The sequence below is a fragment of the Dromiciops gliroides genome, chromosome 6 (assembly GCF_019393635.1).
Source record: "Dromiciops gliroides isolate mDroGli1 chromosome 6, mDroGli1.pri, whole genome shotgun sequence".
Lineage (NCBI taxonomy): Eukaryota > Metazoa > Chordata > Mammalia > Microbiotheria > Microbiotheriidae > Dromiciops > Dromiciops gliroides.
In genome coordinates this window covers 1,104,554-1,118,533 of record NC_057866.1, presented here as the reverse complement: position 1 = coordinate 1,118,533, position 13,980 = coordinate 1,104,554, and the positions used below count along the sequence as shown (strand labels likewise).

At 56.0% G+C, this 13,980-nt stretch overlaps 1 protein-coding gene across 4 annotated transcripts in view; it reads right to left on the bottom strand.

Annotated features, from left to right (window-relative positions):
- AP2A2 (adaptor related protein complex 2 subunit alpha 2) overlaps positions 1-13,980 on the bottom strand; it is a 72,802-nt gene that overhangs the window by 41,331 nt on the left and 17,491 nt on the right. For all 4 annotated transcript variants that reach the window (XM_043970208.1, XM_043970210.1, XM_043970209.1 and 1 more), the window contains exons 2-4: positions 7,600-7,668; positions 2,050-2,192; positions 477-670 (exon numbers count right to left, since the gene is read on the bottom strand). In XM_043970208.1, the coding sequence (XP_043826143.1) occupies positions 477-670; positions 2,050-2,192; positions 7,600-7,668 (406 nt within the window). The remainder of the gene's footprint in view (positions 1-476; positions 671-2,049; positions 2,193-7,599; positions 7,669-13,980) is intronic.

Here is a 13,980-nt window from a genome sequence, read left to right as displayed (position 1 = left end):
CCGCCACCTTGAATCTGCACGCGCCCCAAACTAGCTCATCCCCACCTTCTTCCACAGAAGGGAGAGGAGGAGAACATTCTAAGGAATCAGACCACAGGGTGACCATGATGCTCTTTCACAGAAAAAGATATTCCCTACTCAAGACTCAGCAACCTCCATTGGATGAGGAGGCTGGCAGCTAGCTGGGCCCCACCATCTCCCCCAGGATGGGCGCATCTCTCCTCCCTCACAGCAGGCCGTGGCAGAGCTGAGGGAGTCCAGGGGCCACCCACACTCAGACCCCTGGGGTATGTGCTGGCTTGCTCTGCCCAGCAGAAATGGGGAAAACCTCTTTGGATTTTCTCTGGCTTTTTTCCTTTTCCCAACTACCATCCCTTAGTTGATCATTATGATAATGTAACAGTGGGTTACCCAAGCGGAGACCCTCAGCTTCCTACATGCATTCCCTGGCCAATTGCTCCAGGATGGATACCTACCCAGCCACCAGAATCTTAGGGATTTCTCCAGCAAAGGCTTCAGCCATCTCCCGGCTGCCCACGTTGGCAATGCAGTGTAGGGCCAGCCCCATGAAGGTGGGGTTCCGGCTCGCCAGGTCATTCTTGATAGCATTATTAATTAGGCGGATCAGCTCGCTGTTGGAGTTCACTAGGACAGAGATGAAAAGGTAGCCCTGTGTCCCAGGGAAAAGACAGTGAGACAGCAGCAGCAAACAGCTGGGAATCAAGGCGAGGGGACGGCACACCCTGCCGCCCCCCCCCCCCCGCCCCCGCCCCAACAGGACGTTTTCAGAGGTCATGCCGGGTGTCCTGATCAGGCCAGGGTACAGGCACAGCCAAGCTCCACACTGGCACAAAGTGACCAAAGGACTCCAAAGATACCCAGAGCGTGCAAACTGCCACTCGAGCAAGACAGCAGCTCTGCACATGGTCACTAGACCTCAGGGGAGTCCAGCAGGCACCTCTGTTTCCTTCACCAGGACTGTAACAGCACCTATCTCCCAGAGTGGTTGGGATGACCAAATGAGACTCAGCACAGTGCCTCACAAGCAGCAGGTTCTCCTCATCTCAGGGGCTGGATCTCCACCCCCTGATCCATCCTTAGCCTTCCTTCCCTCCCTCCCCCACTCTCACTCTAATCTCCCAGGGGTTTAGCCATCACATCTCTATAAATAAGCCACAGACTCTGAGAGACAGAGCTGCATATCTATCATCCATGCCCGAGGTCTGCAGAGTGCTTTACAGAGAAGATCTCCTCTAATCCTCACCACCACCCGGGGCAGGAGGTGGGCACCAGACGCTGTTATTGCCCCCATTTTACAGGTGAGGAAACTGAGGCATAGGGGTCACACAGCTGGCCAGTGTCTGAGGCTGGATCTGCACTCGGGTCTCCAGACCTGACTCCAGACCCTGGGGGGCCCACAGTTGCCTATGATCTCAAACTTGATGCTCTGGAGATACCTTTAACTCCCCATGTCCTAAAGACTGAGCGGCACCTTCCCTCCCCCTCCCCAGCACCCTCCAGCCCACCCCACACTTCTTCAGTGCACCACATCACTCCCTACTCAATGAACCCCAATGACTCCCTCTGACTTGTGGGTCCAAGAACAGCTCTTCTGTTTGGTTTCTAAAGCTCCCAGAACCCGGTGCCAGCCTCTCCCTCCAACTGCATCTCCTGCCTCCATGCCTTTGCCCATCTCCCACTGTGGGACGCCCTCTTCCCTCCCAAACCACCTCACAGGCAGGGTAAGTTTCTTGTGATCTTCCTGCCCTTCGCCCGTCTGGTGCTTACTAAGTTCTTGTTGGTGACTAATTGGACTCCGACACGCTCCCTAAATGGAAGATCAGGGATCTGGCCCGTCAGTCCTGCTCCTTTTTACAGTTAACACTGCTGAGCAGTGGGCACGCCCAGTGCAGGGACAGCCCCAATGTGCCCGCTCCTTCTCGGGCACCGGGAAGAGCAGGACTCAGCCCGAGACCTCCCGGCCCCAGGCCTGGCTCTGCACTCGCTCTTCCCCCTGAACTGTGTCGATTCAAGGACAGAAACACTCACAATCTGCTTCTCCGTGTAGCGATTTGAGCTCAGCAGGTTCACTGCCTCCATGTGGCCAAAGTCAATGTCGTGGCCCAAGAGGAAGATGAAGAGCAGCTTGCAGACATACTTCTTCTTGCTGTAGCCATCGAGGGCTTTGTCACCTATGGGAGAGAGGGCAGAGATGAATGAGGGTCTGTCCAGCCCAACCCCCTTTCTGCACACTGTGCACCTGGGCCTAGGCCCGGAAGGACGCACAGACTCCTGCGATTGGCTCATGCCCTCCCATGATCCAGGTGAGAAACTGAGTCTGGAACACTGTATGGGCTTGGACAGTTTTGGAATGCTGAATGCTCTTTCCTAAGTGAGGACCTTCTGGAACAAGACAAGAAGGATACAGTGAGAAACGGACATGATGTAAAAATCCCCCCAGACCGACTAAAAGTTGTACAAAGAATGTCCTCTTAGTTCCAGCCACCTGAGAGGCAAGTAAGACACCGAGTATCCCCTGGGGTCCAGCCAGGGGACCCAGGCCTCGAGCACCTTCAGCGAGGGCCTTTGACGCTCTTCTCCCTGTCATGTCTAGAGTTCATTTTAATGTAGACCTCCCCCAAGTCATGCCAACCGAGGGAACTAAATGATGCTAACCAATGAGCTTTGATTCACGTCCAGTGACCGGCCTCTACTGAAAGAGGATAAAACCCTCAGCAGAAGCCGGGAACCCTCTCTCGTGGCTGCTCTGGGGTCGCTGGCTCACAGGTACTCCCTGAGGCCATGTGCTGTCTCTCTTCTAGGACAGCACGGGCCTCTCTCCCCACTTTCTCTACCATGTGGCCTGAGACCTTTACTGGTGTAATATACTAATAAAATAGTAATATGCTCACCGCCAAAACTGCTCTAAATAGTCACTGATTTACCAAGGACAGCCAAGACACTGGGGTGGTGAGTCTTTTCTTCTGCAGCACGTTTTCCAGACAAGGAAACTGAGGCCGACAAGTGAGGAACGTCAGACGAGTCTCAGCTGCAGGTAGGCCCTGCACTCCACGCATTATGGTGACCCTAGCCATCCTAGGTTGGCTTAGGGGTCTCACCCAAGGTCCTTATGTGGGTGCTTAGCTGCACTAGGCAGGCTGATTCTGTCTGGACTGACAGCATCTGGTCAATTGTTAAGGGACTTGCCCAAGGGGTAAGTGGATACCAGGTCTTCCTGACTCAGTCCAAGCCACCATGGCATTTCTCAGGGACGGTGCCACTGACCAAATGTGGCTCCTTGCAGGTTCCACACAGGTCAGCGACTCCAAAAACAGCCTGGGGAGACAACTGTCCTCCAAGCTGAGCGGTCCCTCTGATGGATCGTGGGAGTCATCCTCGCAGAGATGGAGACAGCAGACACAGGGTATAATGGCAGCCTCTCCGTGCCCACCTCTTCCACCTCTCAGCCACTGTTTGGGTGACTTATAAATTTAAATCTTGGCAGCTGAGAGCTGTAATTGGGAGGAGGAAGCTGTTCCTTCCATCAAGGCCACGCCTGCCTCTGGGCCCCCCAGAGGACCACAGCTGAGGGAGTTCAAACCAGCTGGCCAGCGAGCCTGGAATGCATCGCAAAGATGCCACAGGCACGGGATTTCAGGGGGACGGTAGAGGAAAGGTCAGGGGTCTGGTGTCTGTGTCTTGAGGAAAAAGAGGGCAGGACTTTCTCCAACTAAAGAAAGGTGACTTCAAACCAAAGGACACGCTGTTTGCCGCTTCTATTATGGACAGTCTTTTATTTCCCCAAAGGAAATCAAAAGGCCGGGGGGGGGGGGGGGGGGGATATCTGCTTGTAAAAATGAGTCAAATTAACTCCTGTTCTTCTAAGGCCTCGGGGGCAGCCCAGGACACGGTGGAGCCTCACACCTGTTCAGGAAAAACCAGACCAACTTCAAAGCCACTGGGAGGCTCCTCAGGAAGTGGCCAAGGCCTTGTCAAGGGGGCCAACTTCCCCAAGTTTGGCAAAGCTTCCAAAGTGCTTTGCACGGGCAGTACTTAATAATACCCCACATTAGAGAAACACAGACAAAAAGGGGGGGAGGGGCCCACAACTGGGACGCCTTCCCAAGAAGACACCATTAAAAACCAGCTGACCCACTGCCCACAGCTCCCCTCTGAAGTACAAGTGAAAACCCAGAAAGCAAAAGCTGTGTCTCAGAATGCTCTGGAGATGCCTTCCAGTCTTTCCAATTCTGACCCACAAAGAGAGGAAGCAGAAGGCCCCTCAAAATCTCACATCCCAGACTGGAAGATTCACCACATAAAACATCTATTTATGGGCTGAAATCAAAACACTGTGGCTGCGATCCTCAGAGGGGCAGAAGAGAATTCTTTCACCAAATCATCTCTCAAAGTGCCCAAGGCCGAGGAGGGCAGTGCCTGGAGCATGGTAAGCACTGAACAAATGTGGGTAGACTGATTGAGGAGTCCTGCTGTCTTCCACACTGGTTGTGAGGAAATGAGCTAGAGGGTACAGCAGTAAGGCACTCCTCAAATGTTAAGCCTTCAGCCCCTCCACCCATCCATGAGCCACAGAGGTCGGGCACAACTCTGTCCATCCATCCGTCTGTCCATAAGCCACAGATGTTGGACACTCCTCTGTCCGTCCATCCATCCATGAGCCACAGAGGTCGGGCACAACTCTGTCCGTCTGTCCATCCGTCCATGAGCCACAGAGGTCGGGCACAACTCTGTCCGTCTGTCCATCCGTCCATGAGCCACAGAGGTCGGGCACAACTCTGTCCGTCTGTCCATCCGTCCATGAGCCACAGAGGTCGGGCGCTCCTCTGTCCGTCTGTCCATCCATCCATGAGCCAAAGCAGTGGGGAGCTCCTCAAACATTAAGCATTCACTTTGTCGGTCCTCATCAGCCATGCCCTCTGTTCCCATAGCCTCAGTTATTGACTTTCTACCGCGGAGCCCTAAACCCCAAGTTGTCCCTTGAAATCCATCTCCCCACTGGTATCTGTCAGCCACAGAGAGCCACCTGGATGTTCCAAAAGTGCCCACACAGGTCAACTCAATGAATGTATGACCAGCCCCTGAGGCGTCGCAGACAGAAAACTACAGCAAGCCTCTGAGTGCAGGGGCTTCACTGTGCATTTGGGGGCACACGAGGTGACCGAAAACAAGGGGAGGGGTGGAAGACCGACATCTTGGGGGAGGGGAGGGCCGGCAGGGGTGGGGGCAGCACCCACCAGCTGCACCCAAAGGGGTCAGGAAGGACAAGAAGCTAACACCAGGAAGAGTGAAAACAGCTCCCTTTAAAGGGGAGCTCAGGCACGCATGCACACACAGGCACACACATACATGCACACACACAGAGTGACTGAGCTTGCTAATGCCGTGTCCTTCGAGCTGTTCTCTGCCGGTAATAGGCCTGACCTGTTTGCACTCACAAGCTGGAATCTTGGGAGAGTCCTGCACGCCCCATGGTTTACGACCACAGAACACACGGGGGATACAACTGGAAAACACCTGACTGATAGTCAGTTGGGTTTCTGTCATGCAGAAGCTCAGAGCTGTTGGAGAGGCTGCTGTGTACCCAGCATCCTCTGGCTGGCCCCCTTCCTCCCAGCCAAAGCAGGCCGCTCGCTGACCAACAGTGTAACCACCCCACATGCATGCCCGGATCGAGCAGCTCTCTGCAGCTCATCTTCTCAGTTAGGATGCTCTACTGAGGCTTAATGCAGCCAGCACAATGTCAGAGGCACCCGGCAGCATCTTCCCTGGCAGCAACGGCACCTTGAGGAAGCACACGTCTCCCCACTTCACATCTCGCTTGAGGAGAATCAGTTAGACCAAGCTCCCTCCCAGAAAATCCCAGCCAACACACCTCCCTTAACTTTGTATTCTGAAGTAAACCCCTACAAAAGGAGCAAAAGGCAGTCCCTGACCTCAGGCAGCTCACCATCGAACGGGAGAAAAGAGGCCAATACACACACACACACACACACACACACACACAGGGAAGGGCTTCCTACACAAAGTGCCATTTTATCTGGGACTGCAAAGGAGCCGAGGAGGGCAGGATCAGAGATGGAGAAAGGAGAGCACTCCTGGCACAAGGGTCGGCCAGAGATAATCCCTGAGGCCAACAGACAGAGGCTCTCAGTGGGACGGCCAGGAAGCCAGTGCCACTAGACTGAAGAATCCATGCTGGGGAGTACAGGGTGAGGGGAATGGAAAAGGAGGAGAGGGCCGGGTTATGAAGCCTATCCTGTACTTGATCCCAGAGGTAATAGGGAGCCACTGAAGTTTACTGAGCAGGAGGAGAATGCAAGGCCAGGCCTACACTTCAGGAAAAACCCTTTGGGGGCCGACTAGAGGCTATACAGTAGTGGAACAAGGCTTGAGGGGGCAGAGCCCCCCAGCCACTGCAATAGTCTGGGCTGGGTGATAAGGACACACACCGGGGTCGGGGCAGTCAGAGGAGAGAAGGGGGAGGGTTCCAGAGACGTTACTGAAAGGAGATGGGCCACAAGAACAGACTGAGACTCTCCTCCGCTGTCCTTTTCCGTGACTTCTTTCCCCACCTCCCACTCTCCTCCAGAGCAGAGGATTGGCTTCCCTGGAGGTGATCAGAATACCTGGTACACAGTAAGAGTTTAATCAATGCTTCTTCAGTCATTCACGGGCCCACTGAATGAAGCCTATTGGACTATACCACATGCCTGGGAGAGCCTGAGTTCTGTGGTAAAATAATGGAATTTGGCAGACTGATTGGGATGGGCCGCACCTGGCCCGGCCTGAGTGATGTCACTCTCCGATCGAGTTTGAAGGACCTGCCCCTTGGGGGGAGGGAGAGTAAACGCTCGCTGAGGGGAGCTCAGTCTCTTTCCCATTGTGCGAGCTGCAGGAGTGGGCAGAAAGAGGTCTTTTCCTGGCAGTTTGTCCTGTGAGCCCTGACTGCAAAGCTGTTTCCAATTGAAGCGACGGACCCCAGGTGGTGAGTTCACATCCGAGCCCGGCTCTTCTGAATGAACTGAACTGGAAGCGAGTTTGGGGCTTGTACAGACTTAGGTTAAAGTTAAGGGAATTATCCATTTTTCTTTTGCCCTGTTCCCTTGTCTTTGACTTTATTAATTTCACCTTTGCTGTGTATTTTATTTCCATTAATAAAACCTGATTCGTTTGTGGAAAAGAGGCTGTGAGGCTCCTTTCTTATTGGCCTGGGAGAAAGATCTCAAGGCCTAGAGGGCCCTCATTATTTTCAGGACCCCAATATTTCGGTGAGCCACCCAATGAACTCTCCCAATATTAAATTTGGCACCAACAGTCCACAGAGCGCCTTTCAGGGGCCACCCACCACTAAGGCCGGCAGGATCCGGTACCACAGGCGCTTTCGGCCCACCCTCCTGTGACAGGGGAGCACCCCATCTACCAAAGTCTGCCTCATCCCTTCTCATGACTCCTCCTCAAGATGCGCCATGGGGGACAAAGTGCTCACCTCTGCTTTGAGGAGAGCGAGAGAGAAAGAGAGACAGACAGAGGGCGTGAGTCCAAGACATCTTGGGGGGCAGAGCTGCCCTGCTCACTCACCTTTGAATTTTGATCGGATATTGGCCAGTTCTTTGTTTATCCTTTTGATCTCCGCCTCCTTACTCTTGCCTGAAAAAGAACAGAAACCAAGTGTTACCTTTAGCCAACTTGCAAGCAAGCCACAGTAAGTAAGCTTCCCGCCTCAGTCAAGAGGCAGGCACTTTGCTCCCAGCCATTAGGATGCCAGGGGTCAGAAGAGGGCCCAGAGGTATGGACAGGGATCAGGCGGCTCTCCCCACACTTGCCCGGGCACCCCCCTGACTTCGGCAGACCCAGGAAGCCAGAGGAGGAGAGATGGCACACCGCGTCAGGAAGAAGAGCCGCTCCCTCTCTGCTAGCCCATGCGAGGAGGGCTGGCCAACGCTCCTTTAACCTGCAGCACAGTACACGGGAAGAGGAGACCAAATTGGGGGGCAGAAGACACAGGGAAACTCTCACCCTTGTTGCGGCCTCGGGCAAAGTCCCTCCAGGTTCCTGACTTCTGCTTCCCCCCCAGTAGAAGGAAGGTGTCAGACACCAGGACCCCTGGGGACCCGCCCCTCTCCACTGCAAGATCCTTCCTGGAGGCCAGTCTCCTTGCAAGAACCCTGGCCAGCCCCAACTCCCATCCAGGGAAGCACCACAAAAGAAGGGCCCAGAGCTGTGAGCTGGGGGGGGGGGGGTTCCTGAGGGAAGGCAGCTGGTCCCAGCAGGCAGAGCAACAGGAGAAAGAGGACCAGCCGCTCAGCTCTCGGCAGCCAGTGCACAGTGTTCTCCCAGAGAGGTCCCACTGTGGGCCGGCTTCCCCACTCCCTGACCCTGCTGAGGTGGGCATTCCTCAGGGACCCCAAAGAGGCTGAGCAACTGAGAGTGGGAGAAAAGCTGGCATCTGGAAGGAAGCAGAGGAGCCAGAAGACTGAGCCTGGGGGGCCGGTGCTTATAGCTGCTGAGAAAGCGATGACTCGACAGAGCAGAACACTTCACAGGAAAGAGCTCAGCTGATCCTGTCTTACAGGAGGGGCAAGGAAAAGTGAGGAAGTGAAGTGAGCCAGCCAGGGCTCTACAGCTGGCTAAGCGCAGCCTTTGAACCCAGATCTCTCTGACCCCTGGTCCAGGGCTAGGGGGTGATGACACGAAGCTGCCTTTTATCTCTCTTTAGGAGTCTGAGGAGGAAGGAGGCTGCCTGCTGTCTGCCTGCTGCTGCCCCTGCCCATGTCAAACCACACACTGCAAGGAGCTGCTAAGCTGGGAAGCGCCAAGGGTGTAAGTGAGGTGGCAAAGAGGCAAGTCCTGCTTCACTCTCCCAGCGCAGAATGGGCTTCCTTGGGAGCTGGCAGGCTCCTTCTCACGAGAAGGCCTTTGGCCTCTAGAGGCTGGCTCACCCATCCACCACAGCAGGGCTCCTGATTCGAGGACAGCCCAGACAAGATGGCCTCCGAGGGGCCCAAACGCAAATAGGCCCCGCCCTCCGAGAGCTTCCAGGACATTTCAATGACTTGCCCAAGGAAGAGTCAGAGGTGGGCCTAGAACACAGGCTCCTTCCTCTGCCTTCCACGGTCTCGCCCGCACTGTCGCCTGCTCAGGGCAGGCAGAGGGCAGAGATTGGGTCCTAGGTCCCAGCCTCACTTGCCAAATCAAAGATGAAATCTGGTCAAGACAAACGTCCAATTCCACAGCTTGGCGGAAATGAATCCCAAAGCAAAAGGCGCCAACAGCTCCTGTGGGCGCTCTCCGTGTGGCACTGGGAGAAAAAGAGACAGTTTCCAGGTCATATCTCCACAAGAGTGTGGTAAAAAGTGAAAGTTTTTAAAGAGCCACATCTAACGGAGCAGCCACCGAGAAGGGAAGTGGCTTTAAGATCACACCATACGTGGACAGGCAGAAGAGAGAAGGAAGAGAGGGTCCGAAGAGAAAGCCAAAAGCAGATGAGACGACCAACGCTCATGGGGAAGCCTCCGGAGGAGATCCAAGTGGACGTACGTACCAAGAGACGGATGAGGCCTGCTTCCTGTCAGAGAAACTTCTTGACACTATCTTGCTTTCAATGTTATTAATCTCTCCATTACTTTTCAGGATCTCTAGTTTAGGATTTATTGGGGTGTTTCTCATTTGTTCTTTTTCTCGCTTTTTAAGTTGCATGCCCAATTCACGGACCTCCTCTTTCTCTTTTTTACTCATGTCAGCAGTTAGAGCTATATCATTTCCCCTGAGCACTGCTTTCTCTTGGCACGGTCTTGATGCTCAGCCATCTGAGCCCCTTCTTCTCAGCCGTCCCCACTCCCTGGGGGTGTCCCCTCGTCTCTGTCCTGCCCTGGGTGATCTTGTCAGCCCACAGACTCAATACCACCTCAATGCTGCCGATTCTCACGTCTATTTATACAGCCCTGCGCTCTCTCCTTCTGCCGACTGGCCATCTCCAACTGGATCTCACCACAACCGATCTCACAATCCCCACACCCTCGCTCCCTGCTCCCAGCTTCCCTCTCATGGTCAAGGGTGCCGTCATCCTCTCAACCCTGCAGGCTCACGAGCTAGGCATCGTCCTCAACTCCTCCTGGACTCCATTATCCGATGCCAAGCTCTCATCTTCTATCCCTTCCCTCCCTATGCAGGCTGACTCACAGCTGGCCTCTCCTGTGGGGGTGGGGGAGGGGGGGAAGGGGGGAGAAAGTGGGGAGGAGGAGGGGGAAAGGGGAGAGGAAGGGGGGAGGAGGGGGGAGGAGGAGGGGGAAAAGGGGGAGGAAGGGGGGAGGAGGAGGGGGAAAAGGGGGGAGGAGGAGGGGGAAAAGGGGGAGGAAGGGGGGAGGAGGAGGGGGAGGAAGGGGGGAGGAGGAGGGGGAAAAGGGGGGAGGAGGAGGGGGAAAAGGGGGAGGAAGCGGGGAGGAGGAGGGGGAAAGGGGGGAGGAAGGGGGGAGGAGGAGGGGGAAAGGGGGGAGGAAGGGGGAAGGAGGAGGGGGAAAGGGGGGAGGAAGGGGGGGAGGAGGAGGGGGAAAGGGGGGAAGGAAGGGGGGAGAAGGGGGGGAAAGGGGTAGGAGGAGGGGGAAGGGGGGGGGTCTGCCTGCCCCAGCTGTTGCTATTCTCCAGCTGACTATCAAACTGATCTTCTTAAAAGGCAGCTCCGACCACGTCACCCCCTACTTAATAACCTCCAGGAGCTCCCTATGGCCTCCAGGAATTAATACAGAGTCCTCCGTTTGGCCTCTAGCACCCATCATGACCTGCGCCCCTCCCGCTGGCCTCCAGGCTGTTCCTCACACAAGACGTTCCATCTACGGACTGGGGGGCACTTTCTGTTGGCCGTCCCCCATGCCTGGACCGGTCTTCCTCCTCGCCTCTGCCTTCTGGTCTCTCTCAAGTCTCAGCTAATGTCCCAACTTCCGCCAGCAGCCTTTCCTAGCCCTCCATCATCCTGTTGACCCAGAGCTATGGGGACCCTGTCTAGCTCAGCAGATCTAAGCTCGTGAGGGCAGGAGCTACATTTTGCCCCATCATTCTGCACAGTCCCTGGTGCACCTGGTAGGTGCTTAATCAATGGTTGTCGCTCTCCCAGAATGGAGCAGCTATCTCAGGAGGGGGTCAGCCTTCCCTCGCTAACAGCCTTCATTCTTGTCGGCATGTCCTACTATGGGGACACATTTTCTGCCACAACAGATTGTGAGCTCCTGGAAAGCCTGTCTCCTCGGCACCTCGCACAGGGCCTGGTACTTAGTCCATTTCCAGGAGATGCTGGATGGGGGGGGGGGGGAGGAAGGGCGGAGCAGGGCCCAGTATACCTCTGGGGCCCTTCATCAACTCAAGGGATCCAGAATTCCAGAATTCTAAGACAAGCGGGTCAAGCCAGTCCCCCAGCCACCAACAAAGTGAAACTGTGACAAATAAGCCAAAAAACTATAATTAGATGAATTTATTTCGGTAAACTCTGCTCATTTTTCCTGATTCAGCTGACTAAGACTCTCAGTAGGTGTTGGAAACCAAGGGCACTCAATAATCCTGAGCGTACTCAGACGCCGTTACTAGAAAGAGAGCCTCCCTTATCGGCCCTGTGCAGCAGCGAGCCCAGGGCCTGGGGAAGGTCACACAGGCAAGCGAGGCCAGCCAAGGCCATTGGCCTCCAGAGCTCGAGGTTCGTGTGGCTAGACCGAGAAGCCTCACAACAGCATTGCCTTTAGCAGCCGGGCTCTGAGCCTTTGAGGATGATCACCACCCACGCTGTGCGTGCATGTGTACACAGGCGAGCACACACATGAACACACACACTTGGCTGCTCTGAGCCGTGCTCCCTCTGCAGGTAAAGGAGGAATAGGAGAGCAAGAAGAAGGTTCAGGGAGACCGTACGGCCGTCAGCCACAGGCCCGGCCCTGGCCTGTGACAGCTCAGGGTCTCCTCTGCCGTGGCGGCCCACAGAACGAGCCTCCTTTCAGCTCTTTCCCTTTCTGCCCTGTTGCTGGGCTGAGGCTGCTTGATGTGACATTTCTCCTCACGGGGTCCAGACAAGTGCTGGGCGGAGCCAAAGATGGTGTCTCCACCCCATCTGACGGGCTGCAGGAAGAAGGCCCACGCCTGGCTGGCTCCCTGCTGGCCTGGAAAGGCTTTGGCCAAGGTCTCGGGTCTGGGTTAGAGGGAGAGGGTCTGGCGGCTGAAGCCGTGGGAGAGAGGGGGCAGCGGTCACCTCACCGCTGGGGCTCTCCCACGGCACATGCAGAGGCCGGTCAGAGGAGCTGTGTTCCTGCAGCTCTGCTAGCCAGGCCAGGAAGGAGGGGGTCCGGGCCCAGGGTGGGTCCTGAGGCACAAGGCCGGGGCTTCTGAGAAATCGGTGCTCAGTGAGTGAACAAGTGCTCCCAGAGTTACATAATTGGGGGGGGGGGGGCAGCCGCGTCCGTCAGGTCGTCTGTGCCAGCTCCATGTTCTGACTGACATGATTCTGCAGTCATTTTGTCTCTGTCAGCACAGCAGCAAATGAGGATTCTGATCAGAATAAGGATGAAGGCAAGGAGTCTGAGCCACGGAGGCCACACCCCAGACACAGATGAACCCAACTTTGTCAGCAAGGTCTCCAAGTCATCTCTACAGCCCAAGCAGGTGGCACAGAGCCTGGCACAGAGCCCGCCAGAGGGAACCGCATCTGTTGAATGGCTACACAAGTGACCAACTAGTATCTGCTGGGACAGCCAAGGCCAGGGAGGGAAGCCATGAAGAAGAGAGAAGCAGGAGACTGAAGAGATGATCCCCCACAGAAGCCACTAGAGCAGGGCCAAAAGCAGCACGACCCTGACTGCCACGGAGCTAAAGAGCAGGCCGAGGAAGGAGGAAGGCCGGCTCTGTGGTCGGCGGCCCTGGGACAAAGAGGCCCAGCCCAGTGCGTCCTCTCTCTCCCCTCGGGATTCTCCAGGCCTGCTCCCCCACACACCCTGGAAGCCTCCCACCCCCTTTCTAGAACTTTCCATTCCAGGTTTACAGAGACCTGACTTTAATCCTGTGGGCCTTCCTTCCCCCGCAGGGGTCACTGCTGGCCTGAGCACTGCCCCACCCGACCCCACTGCCTAGCAGGGCCCAAGGACAACTGTGAGAACCATTAGGTGTCCCTTGTCTAACCCCAGAAGATTTGCGGCCCCAATTTAGCCTGGGGGGAAGGGGGGCTCCTCCTGAGATAATAGGCCTGGAGGGCCCCCCACCCCCCAAAGTTAGGCCAGGCTCAGCATCCCCTCCCTCACAGCAAGGCAGGAGCTGGGAAAGGTTTTGGGAAGTAAAGGTCAGAAGACCTACGGGTTCTTCTCTGCAGGTCAAAGACTGAATGAGAGCAAGGCCCACCCGCTGGTGAAAACTCAGTGGGAGCAGGAGGGGCCTGTGGGACAGTCTGCTGTGGCCCCAACACAGGGTTCTCATCTCCCCTTCCCCCCCCCTTCCTCAGGTGGAGAGCCTGCCACCCCCAGGAAGCCTCAGCCACAGCCCCTTTCTCCTCCTGCACCCGCCCAGGAGTGGCCACATGCAGGTAGGTGTGTGACACCCCAAAAGTAGCCAAGACTCCCTAATCCCAAGTGCCGCCGCAGCCTCCACAAGCCCGCTGAGCACTTCTCCCACACCAGCCCGCGGCCCCCTTGCTTCCCAGCTCCTTACCAACTACCCAGTAAACCCACACCCAGTATGTGACAAACAAGCGGCCAGCCGGCTCCCCAGATTAGCTTAGAGCAAGGCCCCTGCCCTGCTTGGCTGCCTCAGATAAGGAGGTCACTTCTCTCACCCCCTTGCAAAGTCCCTCCGACAGGGAGAGCTCTTCATCTTCTGGGGGGGGGGGGGGACAGATGGATGGACAGTCAAGGGATAGTCAGGTGGGTGGGAGGCCAGGCCCCCTCCTCAGAAGAAGGCTTGCTGCCTGGATTCCTAACTGGGAGAAAGCTAAACTTC